We start from the raw sequence: 17,259 nt of genomic DNA, 5'->3' as shown, positions 1-17,259 counted from the left end.
GCCTCTGCTTGCACAGGCTGTTTCTGGTCCATGGAGCAGATGGCTTTTTCTTACAGTCACACTTGCCAAGTGTGTGTATTTTTTCTGTTTAGCTGCGCTGGGTCTTTGTTGTTACGTGCAGGCTTCTCGAGTTGCAAGGCGCGGGGGCTGCTCTCCAGTTGCAACGTGTGGGCTCCTCACTGCGGTGACTTCTCGCTGTGGAGCACAGGCTCTGGGGTTCTCGGGCTTCGGTAGTTACGGTGCATGGGCTTAGTTGCCCCAGGACATGTGGGCTCTTCTGGAGCAGGGATCAAGCCCGGGTCCCCTGCATTGGCAGGCAGATTCTTAACCACCAGACCACCAGGGAAGTCCTAGATGGCTTTTGAGCAAAACAAATTAGGACTTTTTACTCAACTTTCTTTCATGTTGGAGTTGTAAGTAGGCTCAGAGGTCATTTTTGTGAGCTGAATTGTGGCCCTTGAAATTCACCTGTTAAAGTCCTAATCCCCAGTACTCCAGAATGTGACTGCATTAGGAGATGTGGTCCTTAGAGAGGTAAATTAAAGTGAGGCTATTAGGGAAAGACTAGAGATCTCTTCAAGAAAATGAGAGATACCAAGGGAACATTTCATGCAAAGATGGGCTCAATAAAGGACAGAAATGGTATGGACCTAACAGAAGCAGAAGATATTAAGAAGAGGTGGCAAGAATACACAGAAGAACTGTACAAAAAAGATCTTCATGACCCAGATAATCACAATGGTGTGATCACTCACTTAGAGACAGACATCCTGGAATGTGAAGTCAAGTGGGCCTTAGGAAGCATCACTACGAACAAAGCTAGTGGAGGTGATGGAATTCCAGCTGAGCTCTTTCAAATCCTAAAAGATGATGCTGTGAAAGTGCTACACTCAGTATGCCAGCAAATTTGGAAAACTCAGCAGTGGCCACAGGACTGGGAAAGGTCAGTTTTTATTCCAATCCCAAAGAAAGGCAATGCCAAAGAATGCTCAAACTACCTCACAATTGCACTCATCTCACACGCTAGTAAAGTAATGCTCAAAATTCTCCAAGCCAGGCTTCAGCAATATGTGAACCATGAACTTCCAGATGTTCAAGCTGGATTTAGAAAAGGCAGAGGAACCAGAGACCAAATTGCCAACATCCACTGGATCATTGAAAAAGCAAGAGCGTTCTAGAAAAATATCTATTTCTGCTTTATTGACTATGCCAAAGCCTTTGACTGTGTGGATCACAACAAAATGTGGAAAATTCTTCAAGAGATGGGAATACCAGACCACCTGACCTGCCTCTTGAGAAATCTGTATGCAGGTCAGGAAGCAACAGTTAGAACTGGACATGGAACAACAGACTGGTTCTGAATAGGAAAAAGAGTACGTCAAGGCTGTATATTGTCACCCTGCTTATTTAACTTCTGTGCAGAGTACATCATGAGAAATGCTGGGCTGAAAGAAGCACAAGCTGGAATCATGATTGCCAGGAGAAATATCAGTAACCTCAGATATGCAGATGACACCACCCTTACAGCAGAAAGTGAAGAACTAAAGAGTCTCTTGATGAAAGTGAAAGAGGAGAGTGAAAAAGTTGGCTTAAATATCAACATTCAGAAAACTAAGATCATGGCATCCAGTCCCATCACTTCATGGAAGATAGATGGGGAAAAAAATGGAAACAGTGTCAGACTTTATTTTTCTGGGCTCCAAAATCACTCCAGATGGTGATTGGAGCCATGAAATTAAAAGACGCTTACTCCTTGGAAGGAAAGTTATGACCAACCTAGACAGCATGTTAAAAAGCAGAGACATTACTTTGCCAACAAAGATCCATCTAGTCAAGGCTATGGTTTTTCCAGTGGTCATGTATGGATGTGAGAGTTGGACTATGAAGAAAGCTGAGTGCTGAAGTATTGATGCTTTTGAACTGTGGTGTTGGAGAAGACTCTTGAGAGTCCCTTGGACTGCAAGGAGATCCAACCAGTCCATTCAAAAGGACATCAGTTCTGGGTGTTCATTGGAAGGACTGATGCTGAAGCTGAAACTCCAGTACTTTGGCCACCTCATGCGAAGAGTTGACTCATTGGAAAAGACTCTGATGCTGGGAGGGATTGGGGGCAGGAGGAAAAGGGGACGACAGAGGATGAGATGGCTCGATGGCATCACCGACTCGATGGACAGGGAGGCCTTGCATGTTAAGATTCATAGGGTCGCAAAGAGTCAGATGCGACTGAGTGACTGAACTGACTGATTAGGTTGGCCCCTCATCGAATGTGACTGCTGTCTTTTGAGAAGAGGAGATTGGGGCACAGACACATGCAGAGGGGACCACGTGAGGACACAGCAAAGGGTAGTCATCTACACGATAAAGAGAGAGGCCTCAGAAGACCTGAATCCTGCAGACACCGTGGTCTTAGACCTAGAGCCTCCAGAATGAGAAGAGAATAAATTTAAGCTGCCCAGTCTGTGGTATTTGTTATGGTGCCCTTTGCTTAGTCGCTATGTTGTGTCTGACTCTTCATGACCCCATGGAGTGTAGCCCACGAGGCTCCTCTGTCCTTGGGATTTTCTAGGCAAGAATACTGGAATGGGTTGCCATTTCCTCCTCCAGAGGATATTCCTGAGCCAAGGATCAAACCCACATCTCCTTCATCTCCTACATTGGCAGGTGAATTCTTTACCACTGTACCACCTGGGAAGCCCATTTGTTATGGTAGCCCCAGTAAAATAACAGGGGCCTAAGTTCAGCCCAGTTGGCTTCTCTCCCCCCTAATCCTTGGTAGATGGTTACTTAGCCTTTGTTTGGACCCTTCTAATCATGTGGAACTTGCTATCTCACAAGGCAGCTAAGATCTTGGGTCACTTAGGACTCTTTGACTTGAGGTGGCAGAAAACCTTACCCAGGGTATTTAAGCAAAACAAGGAGGGTATTGTCTAACTGAACAGTCCAGCAGATGGCCTTAGGTGTGGCTGTAACTGGGTCTCAAAAGGTGTGACCAGAGCCTGCTGTCTCCTACTGGGTATATTCCAGGCTTTCACCGGAGGTCCCAGGCAGGTCCACGTCTTTCCAGGATCAAATGCAGCTGAAAGGACAAAGTGCTGCATTCCCTTTGTTTCTGCTTAGCAGCTGAAACAACATGCCTGTTTGGCTGACTGCTCACAGGTATGACTCTGGGCCCACACAGCCCACTCCCTGTTCAGCAGAAAAGCCCCTCACATATCTGAATGTCCCTCCTACAGCTTTGCTTCTCCAGTTCCCTCAGGGATTTTCCACAGAACATCTTATCCTAGACTCTACTCTTTTTATCTTCCCCCTCATTCAGACTCCTTTTTTTTTTTTTTTTTTTGGTCAGTGATCTCCTAATTGTAACCACTTCCTGCTATGGTCTGGCCAAAGTCAAAAACAGTAGGATTATTATGTCCTTTTGGTTTGGTCATGATATTCCTTCAGCCTGAATTTTGTTGGACTTGTTTATAGCATAGGATCAACTAAAACTCCTGAGGCCTTTTTCAAATTAATTGCTATGACAGATGTCAGTGGTTCTTGTCTGGAAATTACAGTTTGTATTTTATGTATACTTCAGGCCATCTTACGGAAAGTTTTTAAACAAAATCGTGGTGTGTGGGGATGTATATGTATGTATATGTATATGTACGTGTATTTGGTCATGTGATTTTTGCCCAAATGGAAAGTAGAACAACAAAACAGCATATTGTATCTTTCAGCTGGTTGGGCTCCATTAATCAGGGGTATATTTTGTTTTTGTTTTTTTCTATTTTATTTTAAACGTCCTTATTTTTCTACCTAGAGATATACACAAGCTGAGAAAAAGCAGATTGATAAAAACTAAAAGAGCAATGGAGAAATGTACAAACGGCCAGGAACCAGCACCTTGACCTGGCTGATGGTTACCATGGTCATTCTCTTAGCTTAGCTTGTTGGTCATTTGGAGAAGAAAGATTTGAAGGCAGCAAATAAAGAATGACAAGACCAGCAGAGACTAAGACTTCACTTTTACCTTTTCTTTTTCTAGCAGAAAAAATAGAAGGAAATATTAGTAGCTGTAGAAAACATACACAGCTAAATGGATATTCTTCCCCCCTCCTAATTTACTCTTCTGACATATGGTGTGAGTCTTGTGCTGTGTTCTACAAAGATGGGCTAGTGGCCAGCTGTATTTGGCGATAGAAGCTTGATGTCTTCCAGAGTCCCTGTTGGTGATCCCTTTGGCTGTGCTGTGGTTGGCATGGCAGCACCACTGACTGACTCTTTGAGCTTTGTGGCTTATATGCTAATTCTCACCCTGGTGAGATAGGCCTGTGGGTACCCAAGAGCCTTCTTATCTGCTTGTGCACATGTGCTGGGGATCCATTGAATAGTACCTCAGGATGCCCCCCACCAAAGTGCAAACTGCAGTCAAGTATTCATTGAACTATTGTTTGTTCATAAATGACTGGATATTTATCTTCAAGCATAGCCTGTTAACATTAATCAAGAATACTGCCAAATGTGGACATCCACTGTTTTAATCAGCCTAGTTGTAGGCCTCTTTTATAAGACAGTTTATTCTTTCACATGAAAAGAAAAAGAAAGACCTTCAGCCTTTGACTAAGTACACATATTTTCAGTCATTCAATCATGTCTGAATTCTTTGCAACCCCATAGATTGTAGCCCACCAGGCTCCTCTGCCCATGGGATTTTGCAGGCCAGAATACTGGAGTAGGTTGCCTTCCTTTTTGAGGAGATCTTCCAGAGCCAGGGATAGAGCCCATGTCTCTTGGATCTCCTGAATTGGTAGGCGGATTCTCTACCACTGGCGTCACTTGGAAAACCCACATACCCATCACTTATTCCTATACCATGATCAAGTATCTTATTATATTATACATATGTATATAATTACAAGTATGCATATATAATTACCAATATAATGGGTACCTGTGTGTTGCAAAAGAGTCAGACACACTCTTTTGTAACCCTAAAGACTGTGGCCTGCCAGGCTCCTCTGTCCATGGAATTCTCCAGACAAGAATACTGGAGTGGATAGCCATTCCCTTCTCCAGGGGATCTTCCCAAACCAGGGATTGAACCCAGGTCTCCTGCACTGCAGGCGGATTCTTTACCAGCTGAGCCCAGCAGAGAAGCCCAGTAGGTGCCTACATATACATATAATTACAAGGATAGTTTGTGCATAGTTTACATTTATACCTTGTTCACTGCCCTATACCTGGCACTTAGCACAGATTATGTTCCATAAATATTTGTTGTGTGATGTTCTATTTAAAGTATTGATATTTTCCCACTAGTCCATGAGTATTTGTTGAGTGTGTACTGTGTGTCAAGCAGAGTGGATAAATCTACATCAACATAATATTAAATAGACATCACCCTGCATGGAGCATACAGTCAAGTTGTCAGTGTACAGTTACAACTCAGAAAAGGGTTATGAGGAGAAGCACATGATACTGTGATCACATAGAAGGAGCTGAGTGAGCTCTGGAGGAGGAGTGGGGCCTCAGGGCACAGGTAGGAATGGGTGGGGACAGTGGCCCAGTGCATCCCTTGGGAATTCATGCGGCTAGAGGACAGAGAGCTAGGCAGAGCACTGTGTCATAAAGGCTACTGAAAAAAGAAGCTTTATAATAGAAACTTTTTTGTTAGCAGTTTTGATTCCGAGTTCCCTCTTGTATTACATATAATACTTTCAGATGATCCAGGTGGCTCCTGAAGCAAATGAATACTTTCTTAAGTTTATCTCTACAGAATGCCAATTTTCTTTGTCCAGAAGGAACCAATCATGGCAATACTATTTCATGTGCCTTTCTTAACTATTTGTATGACTATTTGACTTAGGTCTCATAATAGATTCAAATATGGAAATAATATTGAAGGTTAATTAGGTTAGGAGGTTGTATTGTTTTTTCATTTAAGCGTTTGATTTTCTGTTGAAGTACAGCCGATTAACAATCTTGTGATGGTATCAGGTGAACAGTGAGGGGACTCAGCTGTACATACACATGGATCTATTCTTCCAGGACGTTGTATTGTTTTTAAACCAAAATAGGAATCTAGATAATGATTCCTTCTGGTAGGAGAGCCCTGGGTCAGACATCATACATCATTTACTGTGTCAGCTTACAGCTACATGAAACATAATTGATCCCCATTCTTTGAGAAAGTAGATATACACAAGGGGCTTCCCAGGTGGTGCTAGTGGTGAAGAATCTGCCCGCCAAGGCAGGAGACGCAGAGGTGCAGGTTTGATCCCTGGGTCAGGAAGATCCCCTGGGGAAGGAAATAGCAACCCACTCCAGTATTCTTGCTTGGAAAATTCCATGGACAGAGAAGCCTGGCAGGCTACAGTCCATGCAATTGCAAAGAGTCAGACTTGATTGAATGACTGAGCACACACATACACGAGAGCATTGAAAGATAACCAGTAAAGTTTCTCTCTCCCACCCTTAGGACAGCCCCTCAGCCCCCCTACCCTGTCCCCTGGAGCCCCTCAGTGACATGAGGGCTAGCATCTTCCAGAGATATTCTCTTCACGTGTAAGTGCACACATGTGTATGTAACTCTCTTCCTCTGATGTGAGGATTAGAATGCCGTATTTGCTATTTGGCAGTTCCAAAGAATAGCAAGGAGAGATAATAAAGCCTTCCTCAGTGATGTGATCAATGCAAATAAATAGAGGAAAACAATAGAATGGGAAAGACTAGAGATCTCTTCAAGAAAATTAGAGATACCAAGGGAATATTTCATGCAAAGATGGGCTCAATAAAGGACCTAACAGAAGCAGAAGATATTAAGAAGAGGTGGCAAGAATACACAGAAAAACTGTACAAAAAAGATCTTCATGACCCAGATAAACACGATGGTATGATCACTCACCTAGAGCCAGATCCTGGAATGTGAAGTCAAGTGGGCCTTTGGAAGCATCACTATGAACAAAGTTAGTGGAGGTGATGGAATTCCAGTTGAGCTATTTCAAATCCTAAAAGATGATGCTGTGAAAGTGCTGCACTCAATATGCCAGCAAATTTAGAAAACTCAGCAGTGGCCACAGGACTGGAAAAGATCTGTTTTCATTCCAATCCCAAAGAAAGGCAATGCCAAAGAATGCTCAAACTACCGCACAATTGCACTCATCTCACATGCTAGCAAAGTAATGTTCAAAATTCTCCAAGCCAGGCTTCAACAGTACATGAACCATGAACTTCTGGATGTTCAAGTTGGATTTAGAAAAGACAGAGGAACCAGAGATCAAATTGCCAACATCCATTGGATCATTGAAAAAGCAAGAGAGTTCCATAAAAACATCTATTTCTGCTTTATTGACTATGCCGAAGCCTTAGACTGTGTGGATCACAACAAACTGTGGAAAATTCTGAAAGAGATGGGAATACCAGACCACCTGACCTGCTCTTCAGAAATCTGTATGCAGGTCAGGAAGCAACAGTTAGAACTGGACATGAAACAACAGACTGGTTCCAAATCGGGAAAGGAGTACATCAAGGCTATATATTGTCACCCTGCTTATTTTACTTCTGTGCCGAGTACATCATGAGAAACGCTGGGCTGGAAGAAGCACAAGTTGGAATCAAGATTGCCGGGAGAAATATCAATAACCTCAGATATGCAGATGACTGTTATGGCAGAAAGTGAAGAGGACTAAAGAGCCTCTTGATGAAAGTGAAAGAGGAGAGTGAAAAAATTGGCTTAAAGCTCAACATTCAGAAAACTAAGATCATGGCATCTGGTCCCATCACTTCATGGCAAATAGAAGGGTAAACAATGTAAACAGTGGCTGACTTTATTTTTTTTTTGGCTCCAAAATCACTTCAGATGGTGATTGCAGCCATGAAATTAAAAGATGCTGCTCCTTGGAAGAAAAGTTATGACCAACCTAGACAGCATATTAAAAACCAGAGACATTACTTTGCCAACACAGATCCATCTAGTCAAAGCTATGGTTTTTCCAGTGGTCATGTATGGATGTGAGAGTTGGACTATAAAGAAAGCTGAGTGCAGAAGAATTGATGCTTTTGAACTGTGGTGTTGGGGAACTCTTGAGGGTCCCTTGCACAGCAAGGAGATCCAACCAGTCCATCCTAAAGGAAATAAGTCCTGAATATTCATTGGAAGGACTGATGCTGAAGCTGAAACTCCAATACTTTGGCCACCTGATGTGAAGAACTGACTCATTTGAAAAGACCTTGATGCTGGGAAAGATTGAAGGTGGGAGGAGAAGGGGACGACAGAGGATGAGATGGTTGGATGGCATCACCGACTCAATGGACATGAGTCTGAGTAAACTCCAGGAGTTGGTGATGGACAGGGAGGCCTGGCGTGCTGTGGTCCATGGGGTCACAAAGAGTTGGACATGACTGAGTGACTGAACTGAGTGACTTTTAGCTTGCTTTAGGTGTCAGCATCAGATCCAGATGGTTAGCGGCTGGTGGATTATTGATGAAATGTGATATATTCACAACTTAAGCATTTTAAAACACAAAAATATAAAAACATTTGCTAATCTTTGGATGTAGGGCGAAACCTTTTCCTTGAAAACGATTCTGTTATTGGGGTTTATGATTTCCATTGGTTTTGGTTTCTTTAGTGTAGAACACAGATGTAAAGATACTTTAAAGACCATCTGAATATGGAATTCTACTAGCCTTTCTATTATTTTAACCTAGGTTTTTAATGGTTACTTTCCCATGCCTAATTGTATAGTTTTTCCCATCTTTTAAATCTTAATTTTTATATGATTATCAAAAAGTACATAACCCACTATATAAACTCTAATCTACAGAAATGCACTCCTTAGACAGTGAATGATCTATTATCACAAATCTCTAAGATAACCATCGGTCATGTTTTAGTGTCTGTCTCTTGTAGATTTGTTTATGTACTGATATAACTTGAATATGGAGACACACACTGAGCATTATAACACAGTGACCAGGAGGCCTTTGTTTCAGAGAGATCTTTCTAATAGTTCCCAAAATTAGGTTTAGAAGTGTATGTGTGTCAGGGGTGGAGGGGAGAGCATTTTAGTTTTTCCAGAGATTGACATTAGTGCCCAAGAGCCAGGATCCTAAACATTCCCCAGTGAATGGGTGTGTCCCGTAGGATAAAAAAAATTATGCAATCCAAAATGAGAGTGGCCCATCCTGAAATACTGTTGTCGTGAGAATAGTGCTGCTTTTTGTCCTCAGGTTTTACCCATCTACATAAATGTTATTAAGTTACTATGATTCACAGAGCGCGTGAGCTCCTTTTGAGAACAAGGTGAACCAGACCCAGTCCTCACCTCCCAGGAACGCTCAGTCTTTGTGCAGCACGTGTAGGCTGTGACGAGCACTCGAATGGAAACAAAGAGTCTAACAGAAGAACAGGGTGAGAGGGGATCAGTTACACCTGGGGACATTTGAGAAGGTTCCTTAGAAGAGATCAGCCCTTTCAAGGATCGGACTTCCACAGTCAGAGATACTAGCCCCCAAGGTCGTGTCTTGGAAGAAGGAAGCGGTGGTGTGTCAGCGGCTCGCGGCTGCTGGGTGAGTGCCGGGCGTGGCCGCTGCCGCCGCACGTTGCTGGGCCCCTGCCTCTCGGCCACACCTCCACACCCTGTCTGGTGGTGTTTGCTACCACTCAAGCCTGAGACGTGTCCATGACAGTAGCTTGGTGGGAATTCCCAGGAATGCCAGCCAGGGTCCACTCAAGCCAGCCAGCCCTGGGTATGGGACAAGAAAGGGGAGGCGAGACAAGAGGCTGCAGACGGTGACAGTGAACGCCTTTCTACTAGATGCGGCAGAGAACCCCTCTGAGCACACCCACAGTGAGGGTCCCTCGTGGAGGCTGGATGGGAGGAGGGGGATGGATAAGAGGAAACAGGAATTCTCTAGCTAAAATTTAACTCTTCGGGGCTTAAATCTTTTTTTAGTTGTCTTCTAAAAAGTCTGTATATGTTTTCCTACCTTTTAGAGCTGACAGTCGGGAACATCATCTTACTATAAGGTTGTCAGTATGAACTGGTAATTACACTGGAAATAAGCTTCATTCTTCATTCACTGTTTACACTGAATGCTGACTTTAATTAGCAGCTGGTGTCTGCCTGCTCTAGAAAGACATCTGTAATGGTGTCTGAAGGAATTTGCTTGTTTGTTTTTCTGACAAGTTTATATAGACCCGAAAAGAACGACCTGGGAATAACGGAACCCACCCTAAAAGGTGAGCTCATGTACTGTTCACCCTTCAGCAAACCTAAGCTGACTCAGGCATGAGGCAAACCGCAGACAGTACTCCAAGCGTCTGGTACTTAGGACCACTTCTTCCCCAGCAGGAGTTGGTATTCCTGTGAAACTCCGGCCAGGTGTAGCTGAGGACACTGCCCTAGTGCTCTGTGACTTGTCACAATGTTACTTTCTGCATCTTGGTTGGTTCCAGTCCTGGAGCAACACTTGTGTGCGTGGGAACACTGTGTCTTTGTGGAAGGACTTGAACCACAGGTTGAGCTTATGTTCAGTCTCCGTCTGCAAATATGTCATGTCTGGTTGATAAAAAACATCTTTATCCAGGGTATTTTGTTTTCATCCAGTGTTCTTTAAAATTAAAAAAAAAAAAAACCAACACTGTTATTTTTTTGGTTGCACTGGATCTTTATTGCTACACTTGGGCTGTCTCTAGTTGCAGTGTGCAGGCTTCTCATTGTAGCAGCTTCTCTTGTTGCAGAGCACAGGCTCTAGAGTGTGTGAGCTCAGTAATTGTGGTACATGGGCTCAGTTGCTCCACAGCATGTGGGGTCTTCCTGGACCAGGGATCGAACCTGTGTCCTCTGCATTGGCAGGTAGACTCAACCACTGGACCAACAGGGAAGTCCCATCCCATGGTTTTTCTTTTTTGAGAAACTTTTCTGTTTCTCCATTAGAGGCTTGGCAACATGCTTGCTGCCAGTAACTCATTCAATTGAGAATGGGTTCTCTCCCTGTGATACTGCTCTTTTGTCTCATTCATTTGAGAGCATTGTAGCATAATCCTTCTTCAGTCTTTCTCTGCTGCTCATAACCTGTATTGTCTCTGGAACAGAGGATAATTTCCAGAGTGGATCTGGACTGGAGAGGTTCACTCATCTCTTCATAAATCCTGAGACTTTGATCCTTCTTATATCTTTCAAACACCCTCTCTACCTACACATGCTTGAGGTCTCATGGTTAACCTTCTATTCTTCCCTCTGCCTGTGTTGCTCAGCCCTCCCTCTTTGTCCATTTGCTTCTAACCCAGGTGCCTTGTGGAGAAGGCAATGGCACCCCACTCCAGTACTCTTGCCTGGAAAATCCCATGGACGGAGGAGCCTGGTAGGCTGCAGTCCATGGGGTCGCTAAGAGTTGGACACGACTAAGCGGCTTCGCTTTCACTTTTCGCTTTCATGCATTGGAGAAGGAAATGGCAACCCATTCCAGTGTTCTTGCCTGGAGAATCCCAGGGATGGGGGAGCCTGGTGGGCTGCCGTCTATGGGGTTGCACAGAGTTGGACACGACTGAAGTGACTGAGCAGCAGCAGGTGTCTTGGAAAGTCTCCTTTGTCACAGTCTTAGCACTTTGCACAGACCTCCTGGAGTACTGTATTTAACTTGCTTCTATGTCTGTCTCCCCACTAGACTAAGTTACTTGAAGGCATGGAGGATTTCTCCATTTTTTAAGAAACATTTTTTAAATGTTTATTTTTGCTCATTTATTCATCTGCGCTGGGCCTTAGTAATGGCATGAAGGACCATCAACCTTTGTTGCAGCATGTGGGATCTTTTCATTGCAGCAACAGGGGACCTAGTTCCCTGACCAGGGATTGAACTTGGGCTCCCTGAGTTGTGAGCGTGGAGTGTTAGTCATGGACCACTAGGGAAATCCCAATTTGACTTCATTTTTTAAAATTCCCCTTTAGTCCAGCATAGTGTATAGCACAGAGTGTTACCTCAGTTAATGTTTATTGAGCAAAGTTCATGTTCTCTGTGGTTTAGAAACATTCTCAGGGGGCATTCAGCCATGTTATAGATGGTTTGAATTACAAAAGTAGGGCATCATAATTAACCCACAACTGTGTTAGGAATTGCAGGATGACTCACAATTAATTATATCTTTATCTTGAATACTGTCTTTCTGGGGGAAAAAAAGGTACCCGTTTTATTATAAGATAATCACCAATCAACTTATCTTGTTAATACTGTGGGTTGTAGTTTTGTAAGAAATTAGAATCTCAAGAGTACTTTTCTCCCACCGTTATATTTTGCTCAAGTATCAAATCAAGGAGTTTGACGTGTGATTTGAGTTTTCCATGGTACGGTATTTTCTGCTGAATCATCTGCACCTTACCAACTGTGTTCTTTACAGATAATTTATCTATGCCACCAGTTCTCAAATTGTCTTTATTTCTTGTCTACTTTTATACTTACCGACTTCCTGCTGTGAAACAGGAAAGCAGTGATATTGTTTCTGAGCTGTTTCACTATAGGTGCTTGGTAGGTCTCCATATTTCACTGAGAGGCATTTTTCAGACTCTTCTTCTGTATTTCCAGACCTCTTAGTGCTCAGGAAAGGTTCTGGACCTCAAACGTGTGCTCTCTATGCAGTATAATGAATTTGATTGCCCAGAAGATGATGTAGTAAAACATATTGTAACTCCTTTTTATTAGCAAGCCTTAATTCCACGAGTGTGCACGTGTTCATTTGCTGGAGCTGTCACCCCACAAAGCACAAGTGCTATTTCCTCACAGTTCTGGAAGCTGAAAGTCCCAGGCCACGGTGCTGGCAGGATGCGTGTCTTCTGAGGACTTCTTTCCTGGCTGGCCTTCCACTGACTTCACCTGGTCCCTCCTCTGTGTCTGTCACTAGCCTATCTTACCAGGTCCCCAGTCATGTGGGATTAGGGCCCACCCATGTTACATCACTTCCTGGCAAATAGGTGGGGAAACAATGGAAACAGTGACAGACTTTATTTTTGGGGGCTCTAAAATCACTGCAGACGGTGACTAAAGCCATGAAATTAAAAGACGCTTGCTACTTGGAAGAAAAGTTATGACCGACCTAGACAGCATATTCAAAAGCAGAGACATTCCTTTGCCAACAAAGGTCTGTCTAGTCAAGGCTATGGTTTTTCCAGTGGTCACGTATGGATGTGAGAGTTTGACTGTGAAGAAAGCTGAGCGCCGAAGAATTGATGCTTTTGAACTGTGGTGTTGGAGAAGACTCTTGAGAGTCCCTTGGACTGCAAGGAGATCCAACCAGTCAGTCCTAAAGGAGATTGATCAGTCCTGAGTATTCATTGGAAGGACTGATGCTGAAGCTGAAACTCCAATACTTTGGCCACTTGATGTGAAGAACTGACTAATTGGAAAAGACCCTGATGCTGGGAAAGATTGAGGGAGGGAGGAGAAGGGGACAACAGAGGAGGAACTGGTTCGATGGCATTACCGACTCAATGGACATGGGTTTGAGCAAGCTCTGGGAGTTGGTGATGGGCAGGGAAGCCTGGTGTGCTGTAGTCTGTGGGGTCGCAAAGAGTCAGACACGACTGAGAGACTGAACTGATGTTACATCATCTTACCTTAATTACCTCTTTAAAGGTCCTTCTTTCATATCCAGCCATACTCTGAGATCCTAGGGTTTAGAACTTAGAATTTCAACATATGCCTTTTAGAGGGGACACAATCAGCACACAAGTCAGTGAATAATGTCTCAGTTTAAATATCCCATTCAGATAGTAGAGAGATTCTTAGCTTGCTGCAGTACTTTTCAATGATTATTCAATAAATATGTATCTACTACTTTCTCTTTTCATAGACCAAAATGCCATCTTCCTTTCTGCTTATCCTTTTACCTTTGATGATTTTTTTGAAGCCATTGGCTTCCCCAGAATGGTTGGTGAGGAAGGAAAGCTCCACACTCTCTTTTGGAATTCTGGGATCAAAGTTTTATCAGAAAAACAGATACGTGGATACTTTTCTTTAATAAGACTCGTAATAATAACACCTTTTACTGAGTGCTTATTATGGGCAACTCACTGTGTTGTAATGACCACAATGAGCCCACAGAGCTGATGTTAACTGTCTACTTGATATATGAGGAAACTGAGGCTCTGAGACATGAAGTAACTTGCCCTGGATACTTACTTTGTGTTTTTCCTTTAAGGTACATGTTTGGTCCTGAAGGACTATCAGTTATGAGATGAGCAGTGTGGAAAAGAAGGATGTATCAACTTGTATCCCCTGGGTTTGTTGGTGGTAATCTGAGACCTAAGGCTCCCAAAAGTTACAGATGCCACTGAATTCCACATGGGCAGAGGTTTGAAGTCTAGCACAGTCTGCCTCTCAAACTGGGCCAGTCAATTCTGGGTTACTTGGAGCCAAGATCTATGGACCGTGGCCTGGATTGAATAGTGGTTGTTGCGGTAACTGGTTCAAAAGTGGGCTCAAAAGAAAGCTTCAGGACAGGTAATATGACATAAGAGACACAGGTTCAATCCCTGGGTCAGAAAGATCCCCTGGAGAAGGAAATGGCAGCCCACTCCAGGATCCTTGCCTGGAGAAGCCCATGGACAGAGGAGCCTGGTGGGCTACAGTCCATGGGGTCGCAAAGAGTCAGACAGAACTGAAGCAACTTACCACGCACAGGCAATAAGAACATGAGGAAGATGACATGCCCAGTATTTCATGATGGGATTATGGGCAAGAATTACTGGGAGCTGCCTGGAAAGGGCTAGATCAGTGGTTCTCCATCTTTGGCTCAGTATCTGAATAACCTGGGGAGCTTTTAAAAGCACAGAGCCTGGGTTCAGCCTAATTGAGAGTGGTGTGGGCCTTGCCGTCTGTAGTTGTTAACAGCTGCCCAAGTAGCTCTGATGTACAAAGTTAATCAGAACTAATGAGCTAGGTCAGAGGTTGGCTAGCTGTGACCCAGGGGCCAGATCTGGCCTGCTGCCTATTTGGTAGGGTCCAGGAACTAAGAATTGTTTCTACCCTTTCAGATGGTTGAAAAAAAAAAAATCACCTCTATTTTGCAATACGTGAAAATGACATGAAATTTAAATTTCAGTGTTCCTAATTCAATCTGTACTGGAACACAGCCATCCATGCTCATTGATTTACGTTTTGTCTACGGTTGCTTTCACGCCACAACGGCAGAGTTGAGTGGTTGAAGAAGCTCTGGAAGCATGTTTCCTGTGTGGCCCTTAATAGAGCGTGTTTGCTGAGCGTGAGTGAGGTGAAGCCGATGTCCTCATCAGGGCTGCCTTAGAACCTGGAAGGAAACATTTGTGCACCTTGTTTTGTGTATAGTGCACTTTACATTTTAATCGCCTGTGGATTTTTTGTTTTTTCCTAGCAGGAGGGCCCTGGTTGATGGATTTATAGCAAGTTTGCTCAGCTGACTTTTTATCAGGTTTGAGACATACTTTTTCCCTCAAAACATACAAATAAGAAGAACACAGAATCCAAAGGTTAGGATAACCCAGGCCAGTTCATTGTTGAAGATCTCCTAAATCGTGCCTGATACCCGTTTCCTAGCCCCTCCCCACCACCTCGGCCCTTTTGTTGTCTTCCCCCATGTTTTGCACATATTTGCAGTTAGTGCCAGCTGGATAGCTCCGAGCATTTCCTTTCCTTAATCCAGTGTTGGAAAAAGAGAACATTGTTTATGGGAATGATTTTGATATAAAAACACAGTTGAGCAAAATTAGGAAAATAACTGCTGACTATCAGATTGGTTTCCTTCTTTTACCTTCCACTTTTCATTCACGTGGGTTTATAAAACAAGAAGAGTATTAAGCCTGGGGAAATTACCCAAGAAATGGAAAACAACCAAGAGAAGGAAACCCCCCAGGCTGTATTTTGTAGAGAGAAGCAGCCACCGTTTGCGTCTAAACCAGCCCAACTGGCTCAGAAGAGAGATCGTAAACTTGTGCTTGGATTCACCACTTGAGGATTTGTTCATTGTGTTTTCACTCGTAATTTTGGTGGCGGTGATTGTGAGGGTGAAAGCTAGAGGCTGATATCCATTTATCAATTTCATAAGCATGCGATATCATGGATTTTTTAAAAATAATGAACTTGTATCAATTGAACTCATAGGAAAAAAGTATTTGATTTCCAAGTAGTTTATTATTCATCATTGGAGGATAGTTTTCAATGACCTTGAGAGTCTCCTTGTGAAGCTACTCGGTGTCTTGTGTATTGCGAGTGAGGCCACGTGTTCATACGTTCTCATTTTGATCCTGTCCTTGCCCATCATAGTGAGGTAGCTGCAATCCTAGGCATATTTCCCCTACAGCCCCCTGGAGGGAAGCCAGCCGTGTCGTTACAGATGGCAGCGTGCCCAGACTATCTTAAAAAAGCATCATCTCTGTGACTAATTAAGTTTCAGGAAGGGCGACGTTCACTTTTATATTAACAAGCATTTTGAAAAGGCTGAAAGCAGATATGTTAGAAGCAGTCTTCTTATTCCTAAGAGTTCATGGTTGCATTTAATTGTCCTTTAGTTTCTCCACTCCTGAGTCTGGAAAGCCATCTGTTGGATCAGGGATATTCTGGGCAGGGGGAAAAGGAGCTGATGTTTGCATGTTTTGTATTTCTACTAGTGACTCATTTTTCTTTCTTTTTTTTTTTTTAGGGTTCTGTACATTGGTCTGGCCTGTAATACAGCTCGCTATATTTATATTTCCTACCTGGAAAACGCCTGGACTGTTCTGCCCATGGAAGTTCTTCAAGGTAAGTTAATAGTTGAAGTTAGGATTATTTTTCTACCTGAGTTATGACTGCATGAAAGTTCAGTGGCCTTCAGCGTCTGACTCTACAGAGGAAGGACAGACACACTGTTTTATATGAGTTTGAAATGGTTGTGAAGGAAGAGGTGACATCAGCGGGACTGGCTCTTCAGTTCCTCTGAGTGCTCTGTGTTTGTCAAGCCAAACAAAGCTGGACTATTTCCCACACCCTGTGAGTCAACAAAGAAAGAGGAACTCTGCAATAAACTCTTACATACAATTTTGAGGTGTGCACATCCAAAGGTGGTTTTAAATAGAAGAGGATTTATGTTTTAAAGATGTTGGTGTTTTTGTCGGTTAACTAATTGATAAAAATGTTTGCCATAATTATTTTATTTCTTCAGTTACTTTGATCACAGCTAGTGATTTGTAACTAAAGCTTTACAGTCAGACTGTTGTTTTCCTGTGAACCTTTAAAATCTTTGCTCAAATATCCTGACCTAAGCTCTTCTCT

At 43.2% G+C, this 17,259-nt stretch overlaps 1 protein-coding gene across 6 annotated transcripts in view; it reads left to right on the top strand.

Moving 5' to 3' along the window:
- The window catches only part of MFSD6 (major facilitator superfamily domain containing 6), an 89,789-nt gene that overhangs the window by 43,435 nt on the left and 29,095 nt on the right, over positions 1–17,259 (top strand). For 5 of the 6 annotated variants that reach the window (XM_055571926.1, XM_055571925.1, XM_055571927.1 and 2 more), the window contains one exon: positions 16,652–16,749. In XM_055571926.1, the coding sequence (XP_055427901.1) occupies positions 16,652–16,749 (98 nt within the window). Of the gene's footprint in view, positions 1–15,400; positions 15,425–16,651; positions 16,750–17,259 lie in introns of those variants that run through there. The other variant, XM_055571930.1, reaches the window with a different exon arrangement.

This window comes from Bubalus kerabau, chromosome 3 (genome assembly GCF_029407905.1).
Source record: "Bubalus kerabau isolate K-KA32 ecotype Philippines breed swamp buffalo chromosome 3, PCC_UOA_SB_1v2, whole genome shotgun sequence".
NCBI classification, from domain to species: Eukaryota; Metazoa; Chordata; class Mammalia; order Artiodactyla; family Bovidae; genus Bubalus; species Bubalus kerabau.
The sequence above is the reverse complement of the archived record's forward strand: the minus strand, read 5'-3'. Positions and strand labels throughout refer to the sequence as shown.